The 21,839-nt window shown below is 48.5% G+C and overlaps 1 protein-coding gene across 1 annotated transcript in view; it reads left to right on the top strand.

The window, feature by feature from the left end:
• The window catches only part of LOC138283088 (synaptonemal complex protein 2-like), a 413,718-nt gene that overhangs the window by 123,314 nt on the left and 268,565 nt on the right, over positions 1-21,839 (top strand). The window contains exon 7 of the mRNA XM_069221232.1: positions 21,151-21,215. Within this exon, the coding sequence (XP_069077333.1) occupies positions 21,151-21,215 (65 nt within the window). The remainder of the gene's footprint in view (positions 1-21,150; positions 21,216-21,839) is intronic.

Here is a 21,839-nt window from a genome sequence, read left to right on the forward strand (position 1 = left end):
TGAATTTAAAATCCTCTTTAATGGTTAAGTTTGATTTTAAATTACTATTTTGAAAGTGCCACGTTTATATATATAAAAAAAAAAGAAATTGGAATTTTCCTGCCTGAACCAAATGTGCCTTTCTGCTAGTGTCACATGGATGTTAATGACTGTCCTGTGGTTTTGTGTGTTCATCCCAGACATGAGTGAAAAGTGCCTTGAGTGTGGGGGAGAAACAAGTTCCTCCCTTGCCTGAGCAGGTCACCCTGGGGGTTTACCCAGCCCCTTCCTGAGCTTCAATTGGTGTGATGAGGGCTGCACCCAGCCTGTTCCTACCTTCAGAAGATGCCTGCACTATCAGTGGTGAATGCAGCTTACACCTGGGTGTGCCTGTCTTTTGTTTCACTAGCGTGGCTAGTGCCAGACCCAGGGGAAAGGGAAGAACTGACCAGAACCAGTTTAGGGTTAGACAGAGGCAGTGTCCCCCACCCACAGGCTGGCGCTGGCATAAAAATGACAAAGCGAGAACCTCTCATCAGAACACCCCTGCACCTGAGAAGATTAAGAAAGACTGCCCTGCTGACTGATGAAGGAAGACTAGACTGGATTGCCTTGAACGCAGGACCCCGCAAGTGCCTCCAATGATTGTTTGGCTGGCCTCCTGTTTGAGTTACAAGGACACAACAAAATTCCATAGGCCTTTCCTTCCTTCCAGCTGACCATACTCAATTGGACCTGACCTGGTCCTCTATGCTTGAGTCTGTGGGAGTGAGTTGTATTGCAGCACTACGCAACTCCCACACCTAGGACAAAAGCTGCAACTTCCCAGTGGCTGCAATTCATGTCCTACCTGACCAACACTCCATTGGGGTCAGCATGAACTCATGACTTTGTCCCGGGCCGACGTAGCCAGATATGTGCAATTGGTACTTTGTGCCTCTAAGGCGCTATTAATACCTTCCATTTTAAAAACACCCACCTTCGGTTCTACTGATTAGGTTTTTATCAATTTCATTCAATTTTGTGTTATAAAATATCAGGGTGTGGGATTCCTATAGCCCGACGTCCAGGACATACTGCTTAGGGTCCAGGACAACAAGTTTTCATGTTTATTTTGTCCTTAGGACAAGTAGGCTCAACCCTCTCCAGCATGAACATTTTCTGCCAGTTTACAGTACCACATCATAGATCAGAAAAAGGCATTGTCTGCAATTATGATATTTGTGTCCAGATATTAATGCTGTTCAAACTTCTATTTATGGTTCATTAATGCAAAGACTTTAATATTGGGGTGAGCGCTCTTACGAAATTTTACTTTGAACTACACTACATAGAGTGATTCCATTATAAAAAATGTGTAAAGATTTTGGAAAGTTTAACAATATGAAGCTACATATAATGCTCCCTGATCAGCTGAAATTTTTTGAAGAAGCTTCAAAGCAAGTTTGATTTTTTTTTTCTTTTTTTTGCTTTCAACATAAAATATTCACAAAAATGCAACTAAGAAAAAAAAAAGTTTTGCTAAACTGAAATGTTAGTTACCATTTCTTTCAATCCATTTTAACAAGATTATGGGAAATGTGAAAATAAACCAGCATTGGCGACGCCAGCAAGTTTGACATTGGTGGCCAGCTATTTGGTTTTGTCAATGTATGTCTTGTTTTGGCATGGTTTTTGTAAAATGGCAGTGGGAGCTGCCAGGTCCACACTATAACAGACATTGTCAAAAAGAGTAAATATTTGGTCTCAAAAAGTGCACGTTGCTCAGTAGTCCCTCGCACCGCACAAAACTGTGTACAGATATGCTGCTTGTAAAAGAGCAGAATGTCACTCCCAATTAAGCCAGCTGACAGACAATCAGATGGATGGATGGATAGATACATAGAGAGAGAGATTTTTATTAATAGCAAAAGGTCTTGGTTAATTTCAGACCTAATTAGGGGCCCAATTCTTAAAAGGACCGAGTGCTGCAAGAGGGCTGCAACCCTCCCATCTACCATGCAGTGAGAGATCACAAGGCGGCGCTGGTGTGCTCTGGGGGCCAGGAGACAGATGGGCCCTAGGCCCAGTCACTGCATGAGGGGGGAAAACTGCTGCAGTGCCTCTTGGTCCAGCATGTAACAGGTGGGCACCAGCTAGCCGGGAGTGAACTCCGAAGAGCGCTGTGCCAAAAACATTGGCAGGAGGGCCCCTGGTTTTGAGCGGGGGCAGTGGGACCTTGCTCGTGATGAGGGGAGCTGGGGGCCTGCTCAGGCCCTGCACAGATCAAGCATATGATGTGGCTGCAGCGCCAGATAACCACAGCGTGCTGGTGATAGAGATGGGTGGAGCGGTGCCCCTCCTTCCCTGGGGACCAGTAGACCTTTCACAGGAGTGGACAGTTCCTGAGATCAGCGCAGACAGATGTGGCCTGATGTCCTGGGACTGATGCACTGAGAAGGATACTTGTGTGTGGCCCCCAGGCATTGGCTCAAGCTACAGTGGCAGATGTGTGGTGTACTATCCAGTTGGGAGCCTGTCTGGGCTGGCATTCGGGGGCCAGTCCTGTGAGGAGCTGACCTTCAGGTGGGTGGCCTGTGGATGGGAATTGCCTTACCCCCGTCGGACTGCTTGCTTGGGCTTCTATTGTGCCCAATGGGGAAGGTGTCTAGGAAGTGAGAAGGAGACCTGGAGTCCGGGGTCCTGGAGCCCCTGACCGGAACCATGGTGCCCCTGAAGGAGGAGCCTCCTGGTCCTACCCTGCAAGACATACTACAAGCAGTTACGACCACGAGAGAAGTCTTAGAAACAAACATTGAGGCAGAGTGCTGACCTAGGTCTTCTGCGTGACAATAACAGGTGCTTAGCCGAAAGGGTGACCACCACTGAGAGAATGCTTTCTGACCTTCACCCGGACGTGGCGGAAATGCAGCCTAAGATGGCTGCGCTGGAGGCCAAGGCACAGGTTTTGGAGAGCAGAGCAGAAGATGGGGAGAATAGATCCAGTAGAAATAATATTTGGATTGTTGGCATACCTGAGCAAGTGGAGAGAAGGGACCCCTTGTCGTTCCTAGAAAAAAGGATACATGAAGAAGCAAAGCTGCTTCACTACAAGGACCATGACCACATACTAGTTACGCTCGAACGAAAGGTGATATCCACATAGACAGCCAGAGAGTAATGACATTTCCGAACTTCACCAGGGCTGTCCAAAAATAGCGCGCATCGTTCGTGGCAGCCAAGCATCCCCAGCGACAACTGGGCATCCAATGTGCTATGCTCTTTCTGGCGCACCTGCAAGTGGTCACGCCAGAGGGCTCACAATTTTTCCACATGTCTCGGGGGGTATGGAGCTGGTTGGATGCACATGCAGGACCCAGTCGAGAAAGCGAAAACCTTGACAAAAAAGAGAAAGCGGCATGGACCGGCGAGGGGCATGCTGACTCCAGCAGGAGAGGAGGCACAGAGAGCACAGCAGCAGGTGATACAGGAAGTGGCGATGCTGAGCAGAGGTGAGCAGACATCACCCCCTCAGTTGTTTGGGGAGAGCTCCTGGCGCTCCAGTGCCTCTAGTGCTGCCTGCCTGGACAGACTGACGGTTGAGGACCTTCCCAAAATTACGCCGCACATGGCAAATGACCTCTTTATACAATTTACTCAGCTTTTGTGCGCGTCAGTTAGGGCACGAGTTCCGTTCCAGCACACTGGGCAGATTGTAGATCCCAAGGGGAGATATCTGCTAGTATTTGGGTGCCTGGATGGGCACGATGTAGCATTGAGCAGTATGGGGCAGGCAAAGTTTTTCGATGAGCTCTCTTGTGAAATAGCCCGGAGACTATAACTGTGTCTTGGACTTGGAGCTGGATTGCTCCCACCCCCCCTCTACGAGAAACACTTGCAGCGCTGGCAGCAGGAATTGGGGCTATTTAACTCATGGAGACGCTAGCACACGTACAAGAGGGATTACTCCTTCACTAATTTCCACCACCTTCATAAGCGGCTGGACTCCTTTTTGTGCACGGCTGATATACAAGAGTGGCCATCACAGAATATTTGCCTTGCACAATTTACAACAACAACCCCTTGCTGATGTGATTGCAATGGACAAGAGAGCATCCGGTGATACCCACTTGTCGCCTCTGAATGGAGTCCCTGAACGACCAGGTCTTTCGGGACCACATAGACACAGATGTGCAACATTATTTTGACATGAATGCCAGAACTGCTACTTCCCTCCTGTCTAAATGGGGGACGCCCTTAAGGTGGTGCTCAGAAGGCATTGCATTTTCAAGTCACTGGGGATCCGACGCACGCTGTTTGGGGAGACCTTGGAGGCAAAAGATTTTCTCAGGACAGCTGAAATAAAGACATCTGGGGTGTGCGGAGGTCCAACAGGAGCTCCTGGAGGCGCGGGAGGAGGTGGCACTGAAAGTGGAAAGGTTGCATTGCTTTGACTATCGCAACTATATGGCCTGAGCTCATGCAGAGTGTATGAAGCTTGCCTTGGGTATGGTGAGTACCTCTGGTACTGTCACATTATAGCAGGTACAGGTATCCCCTTAGTAGTGAAGTGTAGGCAGTGTCTAGAAGCCAGGCTAGGTAGCTGTGGATGAGCAGCTAAGGCTTATCTTGGAGACATGCAAAGCTTATGCAATACCACTGTAGTCACATAGCACTCACACACATTGCATGAAGAGTGCCAGGGCCTCTGGCTATATGGAGCCTGAAGATCCCTTGGAGGAGATACCAACAAGCCTTGATAGCTGCATGAGACGTGGTGCATGGTGGTACTTTCCTGTGTGAGAAGGCAAGGACTTAGCTCCACCAAAGTTGGACAGCTGGCAGAGAGGACCAAGGGACAACTCCATACCACTACCCGTGATGCAGGATCCATGCAGATCAATATGAGAGGAGATCTATGTAGGAGGCTGGCCTGGCTTATAGTGGGTACCTGATGGTACTTACACCTTGTGCCAGGTCCAGGTATTCCTTATTAGTAGATTAGTAGTGTTCTAGCAGCTTAGGCTGATACAGGTAGCTATAGCAAAGCAGCTTAGGCTGAACTAGAAGACATGCAAACTCCTACTTTACCACTTATATCATATAGCACTATATCATAAGAATCACAATACTCAGAGTTACTAAAAATAAAGGTACTTTATTTTAGTGACAATGTGCCAAAAATACCTCAGAGGATATACTCCCTTAGGAGGTAAGTAAAATACACAAAATATACACACAGATTAAAATCAGGTAAGTAAACAGTTAGAAAAGTAGTGCAAACACTGTAGAATACAATAGGATGCAATAGGCCTAGGGGCAACACAAACCATATACTAAAAAAAATGGAATGCGAACCACTTAGGGACCCCAGGCCTAGGGTAATGTGTAGAGGGTCACTGAGACTGTAAGAAAACACTAAGTGTGTCCAAGATACCCCACCCAAGACCCTGAAAAGTAGGAGTAAAGTTACCCTACTTCTCCAGAAACACACTAAAGTTGTGATAGAACATTCTGTAAAGTTCACAACAGACTGCAAAGCACTGAAGATGGATTCCTGTACCTGAGGACCTGTAAAGGAAGGGGACCAAGTCCAAGAGTCACGCAAGTGTCCAGGGGGGCAGAAGCCCAATAAACCCCGGATGACAGTGCAAACTGGCTGCCTAAGGGTGAAAGAAGTTGAAGATTCTGCACCAACGGAAGATGCCAGGAACTTCTCCTTTTGCAAACATGATGTCCCACGGAGTGCTGGAGGATGTAGGGTTGTTTCCACGCAGAAAGACTGCAAACAAGCCTTGCTAGCTGCAAAGGTTGTGGTTGAAGAAAATGGGTGCTGCCCGGGCCCAGGCAGGACCAGGAGATCGCCCCTTGGAGGAGACAGAGGGGGGTGCTCAGCAATACAGAGAGCCTATGCAGAAGCAGGTAGCACCCACAGAAGTACTTGAACACAGGTTCAAGAAAACTGAGCATGGCAGTAGTCTCAACACTACAAAGGAGGGTCCGACGAAGCTGGTGGTCACCTCAGCGAGTTGAGCAATGCAGGACGGAGTGTTGGGGACCTGGGCTGTGCTGTGCACGAAGGTTTCCATGCAAAAATGCACAGAAGCCCTTACATCTGCAGTTCACGCAGGTCACAGGATTACTGTCTGGAATGGGGAGGCAAGGACTTATCTCTACCAAATTTGGACAGATGGACCACTGGACTGTCTGGGTCACTTGGATCTAGCTCCTGTGTTCCAGGGACCACGCTCGTCACGATGAGAGGGGACCCAGAGGACCGGTGAAGCAGAAGTTTGGTGCCTGTGTTAGCAGGGGGAAGATTCCATCAACCCACAGGAGATTTATTCTTGGCTTCCAGTGCAGGGTCAAGGCAGACAACCCCCAGAGCGTGCACCACCAGGAAACAGTCGAGAAAGCCAGCAGGATTAGGCACTACAATGTCACTGGTAGACTTCCTGCTACTTTGTTGCAGTTTTGCAGGTGTCCTGGAGCATTCAGCGGTCGATCCTTGGCAGAAGTCAAAGAGAGAGATGCAGAGGAACTCTGGTGAATTCTTGCAAGTTGTTACCTGAAGAGAAGCCCATAGGAGACACTCTAAATAGCCCTCAGAAGAGGATTGGCCACCTAGTCAGGTAAGCACCTATCAGGAGGTGTCTCTGACGTCACCTGCTGGCACTGGCCACTCAGAGGCCTCCATTGTGCCCTCACACCTCTGCATTCAAGATGGCAAAGGTCTGGGACACACTGGAGGAGCTCTGGGCACCACACCTGGGGTGGTGATTGACAGGAGAGTGGCCACTCTCCTTTCCTTTGTCCAGTTTCACACCAGAGCAGGGACTGGGGGTCCCTGAACCAGTGTAGACTGGATTATGCAAGGAGGGCACCATCTGTGATCTACTCCTCCCCAGCCCTTAATACCTATTTCCAAAGGGAGAGGGTGTAACACCCTCTCTAAGGAAATCCTTTGTCCTGCCTTCCTGGGACTTGGCTGCCCAGACCCCAGGAGGGCAGAAGCCTGTCTGTGGGTTGGCAGCAGCAGTAGCTGCAGTGAAAACCCCGGAGAGCTGGTTTGGCAGTACCCGGGGTCGATGCTGGAGCCCCAGGGATGCATGGGATTGGCACCCCAATACCCAATTTGGCATGAGCGGACAATTCCACAATCTTAAACATGTTACATGGCCATATTCGGAGTTACCATTGTGAAGCTACATATAGTTATTGACCTATATGTAGTGCACGCGTGTAACGGTGTCCCCGCACTCTTAAAGTCTGGAGAAATTGCCCTGAACTATGTGGGGGCACCTTGGCTAGTGCCAGGGTGCCCTCACACTTAGTAACTTTGCATCTAACCTTCACCAAGTGAGGGTTAGACATATAGGTGACTTATAAGTTACTTAAGTGCAGTGTAAAATGGCTGTGACATAACGAGGACGTTATTTCACTCAGGCTGCAGTGGCAGTCCTGTGTAAGAATTGTCTGAGCTCCCTATGGGTGGCAAAAGAAATGCTGCAGCCCATAGGGATCTCCTGGAACCCCAATACTCTGGGTACCTAGGTACCATATACTAGGGAATTATAAGGGTGTTCCAGTGTGCCAATCAGAATTGGTAAAAATGGTCACTAGCCTGCAGTGACAATTTTAAAGACAGAGAGAGCATAAGCACTGAGGTTCTGGTTAGCAGAGCCTCAGTGACAGTTAGGCACCACACAGGGAACACATTCAGTCAAGAACTATGAACACTGGGGTCCTGGCTAGCAGGATCCCAGTGAGACAGGCAAAAACAAACTGACACACAAGTAAAAATGGGGGTAACATGCCAGGCAAGATGGTACTTTGCTACAATCTGTGCAGCCGGTCATCGTTGCAGTTGGTGCCTGCGGATGCAGGGAGTGACTCCTTCACTCCAATGGAGATTCCTTCTTGCTTCGTGTGCAGGCTGAAGACTTGGTGCCCTCAGAGGATGCATAGCCAGGGAAATGTTGCAGTTACTGGAAGGAGCCAGAGAAACAATGTTGCAGGACGAAGTTGTCGCTGCACCTGTAGCTTGTAGCCTGCTGTGGAGGCCAGTTGTAGTTCCAGTGGCCGGAAGTCGAAGTAAACTGTGCAGAATCCTGCTGGAGTCTTGCTCGTTGAATCTGAGGACCCACCCAAGAGGGAGACCCTAATTAGCCCTGGAAGGGGTATTGGTCCCCTAGCCAGCTGACCACCCATCAGGAGGGTGCTCTGCTGTCACCTAACTGACCTGGCCACTCAGATAATCCCAGAGGCCTCTGACCACCTTGGTTTCAAGATGGCAGAATCAAGGAGCCCTCTGTAGTATCTCTTGGCACCACCCCTGGGCTGGTGATGGGCAGGGGAGTAATCACTCCCCTTTCCACTGTCCAGTTTCGCGCCAGAGCAGGGACTGGAGGTCCCTGAACTGGTACAGGCTGGTTTATGCAAAGAGGGCACCATATGTGCACTTCAAAGCATACCAGTGGCTTGGGGAGGCTACCCCTCCCAAGCCATGGAATACCTATTTCCAAAGGGAGAAGGCGTTGTCTCCCTCTCCCAATGGAAATTGTTTGTTCTGCCTTCCTGGACTTGAGCTGTTCAAGCAGCAGGAGGGCAGAAACCCATCTGAAGGGTGGCAGCAGGTTGGGCTACCCAGAAAACCTCAGATAGCTAGTAGGAGCAATGCTGGGGTTGCTCTATGGAGCCCCCAGAGTGCATGGAATCATACTTCCAATACTAGCAACATTATTGGGGTATGATTCTGACATGTTTGATACCAAACATGTCCAGGTTCAGAGTTACTATTATGTAGATGGACATAGTTAGTGACCTATGTCCAGCACATGTATTAACTGCACTTACGAAATCCATGAAAATGGAGCTGCAGTTCGTGGTGGCACTTCTGCGCATACAGGGGTGCCCTCACACACAGATACCTGCATCCTGCCCTCTGAGCTAGGAGGTCCTACCATAGGGGTAGCTTGCAATGACCTGTAGTGAAAAGGGTGCGTGCACCTTTTCATGCAGGCTGCAATAGCAGGCCTGCAGATACTTTGCATGGGCTCCCCATGGGTGGCATAATACATGTTGCAGCCCATGGGGGAACCCTGGTGCCCCAATACCCTGGGTACCATATACTAGAGACTTATCAAGGGGCACCAGTATGCCAAATGTAGGGTATTTATAGTCCAAGCAACCAAGTTTGGAGGGCGAGAGCACAGTCACTGGCATCCTGGTTAGCAGGATCCCAGTGAACACAGTCAAAAACACACTGACAGCAGGCAAATAGTGGGGTTAACCATGCCAGAAAGAGGGTACTTTCCCCCAAGCGAGACCGGTATGGCATGCTTCTAGCATGGCTGTCGAGACCAACTAAATGGGGGTCGACAGTTGTGGAGCTGGTCACAGATGCCGGCGACCAGCTCTACAGGCAAGAAGATATTACCTGGGAATTCCGTGACTACTATGTCAAACTGTACAGTGGAATCCTAGATCTCACGGCGTCGAGCCTGTCTGAGTTCTTGGGACATCTTCGCCTTCTGACTGTTGCGGGAGAGCTGACTGCACTAGGGGGAGGCTATTTCAATCCAGGAGATTACCGTGGCCATAAAAGGCATGGCCCGGAATAAAGTGCCTGTGGCGGACGGGCTCCACATTGAATTTTATGCCACATATTCTGAGGTGTATAATATGGCCAGCAACTTGTACCGCAGTCCACCAGGGAGGCTCTTAGAATTCCCCTGCTAAAGCCAGGAAAACAGCCACACGATGAAAGAACTTACAGACCGCTCTCCATGTTAAATTCTGAGCAGGATTTTAGCCAGACGCCTTCTGCTGCATATGTTGGATCTTATTAATGGAGACCAGGTGGACTTTATCCCGGGCTGAAGTATGGAACATAACATAAGGAGATTGTGCATGGTCCTGGAGGCGGATCCGACGGAGGACGATAGAGCAGCAGTTCTGGCTATCAACATTGAAAAGGACTATGATAGCCTAGAGTGGCACTTTCTCTATGAAGTGATGATGAGGATGAGCCTAGGAGAGGGCTTCTTGGCCTGGATGTGCCTTCTGTACTCCGGCCCGACGGCCAGAGTTTGTATGGGTTGCCTGATTTCAGAGAGCTGGGAGGTGGGACCAGGCAGGGTTGCCCTCTCTCGCTCCTGCTCTTCACCTTGGTGATGGAGCCTTTGGCCTGCTGGGCCTGGACCTGCATTATTTATCGAGGCCTGATAAAAAGAGGGAACACCCACCATATAGCATTTTTTGCCAGCGACCTCCTATTGTTGGATCAATATGGTTCCTTGTCAGGACTGAAGGTGAACTGGCTTAAATCAGGCCTATTCTTGGTTTGCCATTCCAAGCAGCTTCCAGCAATCCTAGGCACTCTGTTATGGGACCCTGACTCCTTTCAGTATCTTGGAGTCTGTATTTATCACACCTACCCTGACTAATTGCTAAGGGGAAACATGGGCAGGGTGACGGGATCTCTTTGCACCAATACTTCCTTTTGGGCAAAGCTGCCACTATGATTTGCAGATAGTAACACTCCTGAAGATGGTGTTGCTATCCCAACTGCTCTACTTCTTCTCTACCCTCCCAGTTTGTATACCAGTCTCCTATTTTGATGACAGCAGTAAGATTGTTACTGAGTTTATATGGTGCCAGGGCAGGGTGGCACTTGCTACCATGCAGTGGCAAACAACGGAGGGAGGTCTGGTGGTCCCTGATTTGGAAACCTATTTGTTGGCACAATTCTATTGGCTCACACAATGGGTGGCAAGTGCCCAAAGACAGGGAGGAGAGCAGTGGCTTATGCCTCCTGAAATGCCCTGGCTGATGGCTGCTGCTTGGCCTTACCCTGATGAGTGCAGGAGAGACCATTGAATTTAAAGTAATGTGCCGATGCTGGCATTGTGGCCTCCGAAAGGCGCAAATTAGAGTCCGCTACGCACTGGACCTGCTGCTGCTCTTCCTCAAGGAGCTGCTTCATGGAGGATGGTGGTGGGGAGTTGCAACATGACAGGAATGGTGAATAACCACCATGGGAGACCTCTATGACGAAGGGGTATTTTTGCCCTTTGATCAATTACAACTCCGATATGAACTATCCCGGGGACATTTTCTTCTGCATTGAGGGATTACAAGGGCTATTTGCAAGCACTGGGGATTGGGACTGACAGAAACCCTGGAGACTGCCTACTTTCAGTACATCCTCACGGCCATGGGAGCACACAAACTAGTCACTACCTCTATTGGAGAGAAATCCAGACCCAGCAGCTGCCCCTGAATGGTATGTGAGAGGTGTACCTGGGGCAGGACATAAGCGAGAAGGATTGGAAGACCATACGGTTTAACATAGCTAAAGGTACTAAGAATGTAAGATTCAAGGTAAATAACTTATATGTGCTACATAGAGCATACCTCACCCCGGAAGGTTAAACCGATATTGTGCGCAAACAAATAATGCATGCCTGAGATGCCAAGAGGTGGAAGCAGAATTCTACCACATGTTATGGAGTTGCCCTGAAATAGTTGCTTACTGAGGAAGGTGGTGGATGTAGGAAAGGAGCCTCTTTCTAGCATGGTTACCCCCACTTTTGGCCTGTTTGTCAGTGTGTTTGACTGTGTCTTCTTGGATCCTGCTAATCAGGACCTCAGTAGTTATGCTCTCTCCCTTAAATTATGGTTATAGGATACTGGTAATCCAGTATTCCACACACTATTGGCATACTGTGCCTCCTTATAAGTGCCTAGTATATGGTACCATGGACCCAAGGCACTGGGGTTCCATAGGATCCCTATGGGCTGCAGAATATATTTTGCTACCCATCGGGCGCCCATGCAAAGGCTTCCAAAGGACTTCCATTGCAGCCTGTGTGAAAGGGTGCACACACCCTTTCACTGCCATTTACACTGCACCAGGTCACTTATAAGTCACCCCTTTTGCTGGCCTTCCAGCCCTGAAGGCAGGGTGCAGAGTACCTGGGTGTGAGGGCACCCCTGCACTAGCAGAGGTGCCCCCACAACCTCTAGGACCATTTTCCCAGACTTCGTGAGTGTGGGGATGCCATTTTACGTGTGCACTGGACACAGGTCACCGTCTATTACCAGCTTCACAATGGTAACTGCGAATATGTCTGTGGTGTATCAAACATGTTGGAATCATACCCAAAGGCTTTTGCAAGCATTGGTTGTATGATTCCATGCACTGTGGGGGATCCTCAGAGGAACCCCAGTATTGCTATTACAGGCTTCTGAGGTTTTCCAGGCAGCACCACCTGCTGCCTTCTCAGACACGTTTCTGCCCTCCTGTTGCTCAAGCAGCTCAAGACCAGGAAGGCAGAACAAAGGGGTTCCTTTGGGAGAGGGGTGTTACACCTTCTTCCTTTGGAAATAGGTGTTACAGGCACGGGAGGGGTAGCCTCCCAGAGCCTCTGGAAATGCTTTGAAGGGCACAGATGGTGCCCTCCTTGCATAATCCAGTCTACACTGGTTCAGGGACCCCCAGTCCCATCTCTGGTGCAAAACTGGACAAAGGAAAGGGGAGTGGCCACTCCCTTGTCCATCACCACCCCAGGCGTGGTGCTCAGAGCTCCTTCAGAGTGTCCCTGGGTTTTGCCATCTTGGATTCCAAGGTGTCAGGGAACTCTGGGAGAATCTGAGTGGCCAGTGCCAGCCCGTGATGTCAGAGCCCTACCCCTGATAGGTGCTTACCTGTGTAGCCAACCAATCCCCCTTTCAGGGCTTTTTAGGGCCTCTCTCTTGGGTGGTTCTTCAGATTCAGATTGCAAGACTCCAGCAGGAATCTTCAGCATCCTTTACTTCACCTTCTCACCGAAGAAACTTCATCTGGACCCTGCAGAAACTCTGCATCTACAACAAAGAAACAAAGATGACTTCTGAAACATCTTCAGCTCCTGCCAGCAACTGCAACTGTTTCCAGGTCGTGCATCCTCAGAGGATAGCCAACCTTCAGCCTGCACCAGAAAAACGGGGTAATCTCCCTTGAAGGGAAGGAGTCACTGCCCTGCTTCAGCAGGCACCCTTCTGCAGTGACGACTGGTGGCTTGGGTCACCTCTCCTGATGAAGTGCGTGGATCCAGCATCACAGGTGATGGACTGAAGTGGTGCTGATGTCCAACTGTCCAACTTTGGAGGTAGGAGCTTGCCTCCCCACGCAAGACAGTACTCCAGTGCACCTTGTGTTTTGTAGTTGCCAAGGCTTGTTGGCATCCTTCCACAAACTTCTTCGTGCACTGTGCAGCTCTGCCCCCTGCACTCTTTCCTCCAATTCACAGATTCCTGCGTGGTTTTCTGACGGCATGGGATCCCTTTGTGTAGTGCTGCATGGGCCTCCTTTTGCACCTTCTTTGTCCCTGTGATGTGGCACTCATTTGCACGCTGCCTGGTTTTCTGAGGCCTGTCTGAGTTGCTGGGCGCCCCCTCTGGCTCCCTCACCTAGGTAGAGTCCACCAGGTCCCTCTTGGTCCCGGGCCGTGCCATTTTCCACTAACCGCAAGCTTTGCATGTGCCAAGGCTTGATGGCAGAATCCAGTGATGCCAACCAGACTGCAATCATCCATCCGGCATGGGACATCTTCTGCACCAACCAGGAACCTGCATGTGTCTTCTTAGGTGCAGTACTGACTTGTTTTTCACAATTCTTGTTTTGCACCTTCATCCGGGTTACAAGGGGCTTCTCTTTTCCATGGACTCTTCAGTGCTTCTTGGACTTGGTCCCCTTCTTCCACAGGTCTTCAGGTCCAGGAGTCCATCCCTAGTATCTTACAGTCTCTTCTGGTTCTTGAATAATCTTCTTTCTCATGTTCTTGTGTGTTCTAGGAAAGTTACTGTGATTTACTGCTGCTTTACAGTGCTCTTGGGTTGGGTTCTATTAATTACCTTTGGTGTTTTCTAATACTCCCAGTGCCCCTCTACACACTACACTTGCCTAGGTAGGAAACAGACTTTTGCATTCCACTTTCTTAGTATATGGTTTGTGTTCCCCTAGGCCCATTTCTAACTATTGTGATTTTCACTATTTGCACTGTTTTCTGACTGTTTTTACAGCTATTTCTGCATACCAATGTATATAATTTGTGTATTACTCACCTCCTAAGCGAGTATAGCCTCTATGGTATTTTGGGCATTTGTGTCACCAAAATAAATTACCTTTATTTTTGTAACACTGAGTATTTTTTTTCATGTGTGAGAGTACTGTGTGACTACATTGGTATTGCATGAGCTTTGCAGGTCTCCTAGTTAGGTCTTGGCTGCTCATCCACACTATCCCTAGAGTGCCCAGCTCCTAGACACTGTCTACATTTAACTAATAAGGGATAACTGGACCTGGTAAAAGGTGTAAATACCTTAGGTACTCACTGCAATCCAGGCCAGCCTCGTACAGTGGATACGTTATCCATTAGCACAGGATATGCAATCCAGCAGGAGGCACAACGTTGCTTATTGTGATGGTTCCCCAATACAGCAAGGCGAAAGTCACTAGTTGCTTTCAGGACTTAGCATTTGCCTTAGCAAAGCAGGAGATAGAAAGACACTGGAATGACTCGCAAGGCTGTAGCCCACATACATGGAAGTGGGAGTTTCAGAAATGGGGAGACTGAGGGGAGGCTCGGAGATACAAAACGAGGGAAGGGCTCCTTAGATACAGTTGGCCGCTGGGGAAAATTAGTAGACTCACTGGGGAACACCGAGGCAAGACCAGCCTGAAGATGGCTGAATGCTCACATTATGGCCACACCTGCTCACCCATGGGTCAACATCACCAACACCTGGCCAGGAGCTGACATAGGACTCACCTCCACTTAGCGATTATCCCCTAGAAAGGGACGGAATCATAGAGCAGATCTTGTGTGCCAATGGATACACAACAGGGAGGGTGGGGGGTTGGTTGGTGACTTTTAGCTGTGATTTTGTGATGGACTGTTTTCTGCTATGTATACTGATAAATGCTGAGGGTTGCAAGTGCCATGTGATATGGCGGGGATCTGCTAAATATGGCCTGAGATGTCTTATGTCACTAGATATTACTCCTCCCAAGCAAGGTGGATATCGGAATAGTACCAGAATTGAATGATGCTACATAACCATCATGAAAATGCAATAAAGTTTGTTTAAAAAATGGTATGTGTCCTTGCATTATTACAGATTTATGTTTTTCATGATTTCACAAGAATTTACATAAATAAGCCAGGAAATTGTACTACTAGAAAATATTTGTGCACTGCATTTTAACACCAGCAAATATGCATGCGTAGATTTGCTCATGTGAGTATTTGTTGAGTGTTTCCAAGTTCACTTTCCTTCAATCACTTTTTTCCCAACCCTGTAAGAAGTTTTACTTCGGCCCTTGTCAGGACTAAATTTCCAACCTTTCTCAGTGTGGGAAAAGATCAGAGAAGAGGTGGTGAAAACACCTAATACATAGACATTTGTAGGCTTGCACAGACTCAAAAGGGCATTTCATCACTTAAACTATTGCTCACCGCTACTTCCAGCCCCAGTATGTGATCTCTGGAAAGGTGCCAAAAGAATGAAATTGCTAGTAGTCAGTCCGTACCACAGTATGAGCTCTGGCATAATCAGAGACAGTTATCAGAGCTCTTACATAATGAAGTTGATGCCATAATCTGTCCCCCACCCTAGACTGCAATCATCCATCCTGCGTGGGACATCTTCTGCACCAACCAGGAACCTGCATTGGTCGTCTTGGGTGGCACCAAAGGCACATGTGGATTTTTTTTAAACAGGAAACTTGATTTATAACACAGCCAGTCCCATGATTAATACATATTCTTTTTAATTCCACACCCCTGAAATATCCTCTTTTTCTAACTTGGTTTGGGATTATTCTTGTGTTGTGTTTTCACTTTTACTGTTTAGTGCTGCATAAATGCTTTACACATTGCTTCTAAGTTAATCTTGACTGTTTAACTTGGAGGCAAGCTACCAGAGCTCAGGAGTAATATGATAGAGACTTCTAGTTGCAGATTCCTTACCTTAGAATTTTCCCAAGACATTAGTTGGTGTCGGTCGACTCCGCGTGGGTTGTTGGCGTTGTGGTTGCCATGATTATGTTGCGGTTGTATATGGGCACCACCTCTGTGCACTAATGTCACTTCTTTTCTTTCCGGGCCAGCCTACACGCAGATCCGAGTGAAGAGCTTCAACTAGTCTTTTTTAAAAAAATTTTTACTAACTGCAACACCTTTGTTGAGTTTTGGATGCTTTGAGGGATGCCCCGGAAAACCAGTTTTAAACCCTGTGACTCCTATCGCCGAATGATGTTGGTGACGGCTCTGCATCTTGTCAGCCTTTGGTGTCTGGAGTGCAACCACGACCCAAAGTCGTGCTCTGAGTGTCAGGCCATGAACCCGAAGGCTTTGAGGGAGCGGCCCCTCAAACTCATAGGGGCCTGACACCTGACTCCGTGTCGCTCTGGTCTTGTTTGAAAGGAAGGTCTTGAGATTGCTCACAGACTCATCACTGTTCCTCTTCGTCCAAGTCATCGGGACAATCGGGTCAGAAGAAAAGGAAGTTGAAGGCCAAACGTTATTCTACTTCACTCTGTTGCTCAGATGACGTGACATGGTAAGACAGTCCATGCTCTGGGCCTCTGCCTTCGGAGCCTTCATCTGGTTCGGCTTTGTGCCTCCCCAACTTTCTGGGAGCCGATGCCAACCCTGCCCAGTTGAGTTTTATGAGGCCATCCACCTCATCTTTGGGCGGTGAGTACCCCCTTGTGTTCCATGCTGGAAGCTTCAGCCTCGGCTCCGGGGGGGCACCTCCCGATACGTTGCTGGATCTGTACTGACACCGGTTGTGCCAGTGTGACCTTCCCCAGTGTCGGGACAGACATTGTCAATCCAGACGTCGATTGGGCACGCAATCAATGTCGATCCTATACAATCACTGCCAGCCCAGAGCCGGAATGCCATAGCTCGATGCTGATACCATTTTTTCACGGGCTCTCCTGTGCCCAGGTCAGATCCAGACCCTTCTTTCTCTGGGTATGGATATGAGGATAGTGTAGAGGGGTCGCAGGACCCTTTAGAATACCAGCTTGACCCTGACATGGACTGGGTTCAGGATTTGGGTGACACTATAGACTGGATACTTCTCCTGCTGCTGGCATGTTTTTTCCCCCTTACCGTAGCTATGGAGGTGGGAGCTTCATACTCCATGGTGGTAAGAAGGGCTTTCAGAGGCTTTGGACCTCGAGCTTCCTTCTGTGGAGGTCAGGACTAACCTCCTGACTGAGGTGCTTGAGCCTGGGGCTTCCAGCTCGGAACCCCTCCTTTTCTTTAATGAAGCCGTTATGGACATCCTACTGGGTATCTGGTCCAAACCCAGCCCAGGGGCTCCTGTGAATAGGACGGTTGCCCTCCATCGGCCTGCCCAACATCCTAGGCCCGAGAGCTTTGTGATCCAGGCTTCATCATCTGGCACATTCCCTTCTGCTCCCCCAGATAGGGAATCAAAAAGACTGCATAACCTTGGGAAGATAATGTTTTCTTCCGCAGTCTAGAGTTGTGGACTATGAACACCGCATGCCTTTTGGGCTTATACTCTCATACTCTCTGGGATAGGGTCACGCAGGTGCTGCCTTGAGTCTTGGAGGAGGCCATCACCTGCCCCACTGGAAATCCATCACCACGGACAGTTGAGTGTTGCAAAATGTCCAAGGGGACTACTCCCTCCCCTTCAAGACTTTCTCTCCGGCCATGCCACCATCATTCGATCATCTGCCGGAGGATCATTTAGGACTTCTCTGCAAGGAAGTCAAGGCTCTCTTGACCAAGGGGACCATAGAGGGTCTCTGTGTCAGAAGTAGGTCGTAGTTACTCCGGCTACTTTCTGGTGTCCAAAAAGGATAAGGGCATACGCTCTATCTTAGATCTCTGGTCACTCAATCTCTCCCTGAAGAAGTAGTTCAAAGTAACACTGCTCAGGTCCTGTCTGCCCTGACCCTGGAGACTGGATGGTAGCACTGGACTAGTAGGACACCTATTTCCACATTCCCATCCTCCTGGCTCAGATGTTACTTGCAATTCATGGTAGGCCATGAGCACTTTCAGTTCACCATGCTCCTCTTCGGCGTTATCAGCGCCCCTGGCGTTCACGAAAGTGACAGTAGTGTTTGCAGCATATCCGCGCAGGTTAGGGGTTTCAGTCTTCTCCTACCTCGAGGACTAGCTGTTGAAGGTGAGCTCGCCCCAGGCTGTTTTCTCCCACCTCCACACTACAGTCAACCTCCTGAATTTGCTGGAGTTCACTATAAATGTGCCAAAGTCATACCTGACTCCCTTTCAGATGCTCCCTTTCACTGGGGCTGTTCTGGACACAGTGCAGTTTCGGGTTTATACTCCAGAAAAGTGATTTTTGCACTGTGATACCGATGTTTCAGCCTCTATCCTGAATTTTGGTGAAAATGAATCTGAGGCTGCTCGGCCTCATGGCCTCCTGCATCCTGCTGGTCCAACATGCCAGGTGGCATATGAGGTCTCTGCAGTGGGACCTGAAGTTCCAGTAGGCGCAGCATTGGGGGTATCTCGCCAACATGGTCCAGATCTTAGAGGGGACTGCATTAGATCTGCAGTGGCGGCTTACGAATCCAGATTGGGTTAGCAGCAAATCTCTCTCCCTTCCCCAACCAGATCTCCTAGTAGAGACAGATGTGCCACTTCTGGGATGGGGTAGACACATGGGAGAGGCGGAGATCAGAGGCATCTGGTCTCCGGCCAAGTCTGGATTCCACATCAACCTCTTAGAGCTCCGGGTGATCCGACTTGCATTGAAAGCATTTCTTCCCCCTCTCAAAGGGAAAATGGTGGAGGTGTTCACCGACAACACCACTGCCATGTGGTACTGCAACAAGCAGGGCAAAGTGGGGTCATGGACCATCCGTCAAGAGGCTCTTCGCCTCTGGACATGGCTGGAACACTAGGGCATTTCACTAGCAGACTAACTCAGCTGTCAATGCATAGTCTTTCACGAATGGTGTCTCCATCTGGAGGTGGTGCAAGGTCTCTTTCAGCAGTGGGGAGAGCCTTGGTTAGATCTGTTCGCCTCCACAGAGAATTCGCAATGTCAGACGTTTTGTGCATTGGAGTTTCCAAGGTGGCACTCGCTCGGAGACGCTTTTCGTCACAATTGGCGCTTAGACCTCCTTTATGCCTTCCTGCCAAACCACTTCTACCCAGAGTTCTGAAGATCGGGCACGGTCAAGCCCAAGTAATCCTTGTTGCTCCGGACTGGGCATTAAGTCTGTTATCCCAAGCTATTGAGCATGGCCATTGATCCTCCGATCAGACTGCCCCTTTCTGGAGGATCTTTTGTAGCAGCAGGGGGCAGTCCTTCACCCGAACCTGTCCGGTCTCAGCTTCCTTGTGTGGAGATTGAGCGGCAGCAGTTAACAGCTTTCGACTTTGCATCCAGTCAGTGTTGTTATTTTGGCAGACAGGCGTCTCTCCACCAAAATGGTACACACCTGTTTTTGGAACACATTTTGCGGCTTGGTGTATCAAAAAGTCTGTTGATCTCCTTTTTGCACCTCTCTTGGAAGTTCTCCTCCTCATTCTCTCTCTTGCCCAGCAGGGCTGTGCTCTAGGCACCCTCAAGGGTTATTCGTCTGCCATCTCTGCCTTTTGAAGGCTGCCAGACTACCCTTCTGTGCTCAAATCTCCCATGGTTGGGAGGTTTCTTAAAGGACTCATCCACATGTTCCCTCCTATCCCGCTCATAATGCCCCAGTGGTTGTTGAACTTGGTCCTCACATATCTCATGTGGGCTTCTTTCAAGACACTCCACAACTGTCCCCTGCAGCTCCTGACTCTTAAAACTGCCTTCTTGATTGCCATCACCTCTGCTCGCAGAGTGAGCGAGCTCCAAACTCTTCGAAGTCACCATTTCTTGCTGTCCATCTTGACAATGTGGTGCTTCGTACTGGGGCTTCCTTCCCTCCCAAAGTGGTGACACCTTTTCATGTAGGCCAAACAATCACCTTGCCTACTTTTTACGCACCCCCACATTCCTCTCATGAGGAGGAGAGACTCCACTGCTTGCATCCAAAAAAAGCGTTGGCGTTCTACCTCAATCATACCAAAGATTTCTAGGTGGGCGATCAACTCTTTGTGGGCGATCAACTCTTTGTGGGCGATCAACTCTTTGTGGGTTATGTGGGTATGAAGAAAGGAAGGGCAGTATGTAAGAGGACCATCTCGTGATGGGCAGTCCTCTGCATCAAGATGTGCTATGGTTTACAAAAAGCAACCCTGCGAGGGTTTGTGTGGTCCTTCCACCAGAGCAACTGCTGCCACCACAGTGTTAGCATGCGGAGTTCCAGTCCTGGATATCTGCCAGGCGGGGACGTGGGCATCCCTGCACACGTTCACTAAACATTACTGCCTGGATAGTCAGGTCCACAGAGATGGCTACTTCGGCCGTTCGGTCCTGCAAGACTTTTTGGTGTGATCTTAGTTCGCAGCCCTCCACCAGGGATATAATATTGCTAGAGTATCTATTATGATGTAAGGAATCTGCAACTAGAAGTCTCTATCAGATGAACAAGTTACTTACCTTCGGTAATTAAATATCTGGTAGAGAGATTCTAGTTGTAGGTTCCTTTCTGACCTGCCCATCCTCACCACTCTGCGAGCTGATTTCTATAGACAGCACCTTCCCTTTAAAGCTCCTCGTTCTGATGCACCATTCTCAGTGTTCATAGTGGCTCCGTGCTACTGGAGTGGAAAGTTGTGAAAATAAACTGACGTTAGCGTGCCAGGGTGGTGCCTATATACTAGTGCGATGTCATCACGGTGACCACGACGCCCGTGGAGTCTACCGATGCCACCTAACAGGTGTACTGCCCTGAGAAAAATCTCCAGGTCCAGTCTGATGCCCCAGGAGAAATTCTAAGGTAAGGAATCTGCAACTAGAATGTCTTTAACAGATATGTTGTCACCCAAAGATACCTAACTTGTTCTTTAATTACATTTGTGGTTCACCCTAACAAGGATAGTGATTATTCTTCGAAGTGGGTTCTCAGCCCCTTCAGCAAATAACCCAACTCTCTCACAGCCTGGTTTTATTTTCTGCCTTTATATTTATAGAAAAGCTGCAGCATTCTTCTTGTACCCTTAAATGTTTAACCAAAGATATTTACATTTCTTACAGAATGGTATGTCTGACAGGACCAAAAAGAGAAAAAACAATTCGGAGAAGCAGGCAGAGAATGCGAAGTAAAGTATTAAAGTTTTTTTTTAGCTTTATTTCCTAGCCTGTGAGTAAGATCATTAAATTTTTTTAAAATAGCTAATTGTCTAGATTCGGTTTTATTCTGTGCAGTACATCTTTAAAAATATATATATATTTGCTACAGATTTCCGCAATTGTCTAAGGAAGTTGTAATGTAACTTGTTTTTTACCTTATTTGCACAGGATTTCGGTTTGTAGGGTACATGTAAAACAGTATTTGAGGAGAAGTAGTAGCACTGGATTAAAACGTGGTGCTAATTTTTAACAATCTTCTGGTTAACCTAATTACAGTGTTAAAATAAAGAGGACTGGTCGGCTGTACGCTGCGATTTAAAGTAGGGTAGAAGGTGAAATCATATTTTTGTAAACCTGCGCAGAATTTATACAAGCTGTAACCACAGTTGTGACAGTTTTACGCAATTGTTTTTTTTTTTTATTTGTTTCTGCGTTCTTTGCCTATTAGGTGCTATCCAGTTCAGGCTGCATAAACTACGAACTAAAATCTGAAAACAGAAAAAAATGGAAAAAATACAGTACAAATAACTATCCAGCGTTGTATTTGTTACAATGTTGTTGCATCGTGAACACTGGCTAACTTGTAAGCCTTC

Source organism: Pleurodeles waltl, chromosome 2_2 (assembly GCF_031143425.1).
Source record: "Pleurodeles waltl isolate 20211129_DDA chromosome 2_2, aPleWal1.hap1.20221129, whole genome shotgun sequence".
Lineage (NCBI taxonomy): Eukaryota > Metazoa > Chordata > Amphibia > Caudata > Salamandridae > Pleurodeles > Pleurodeles waltl.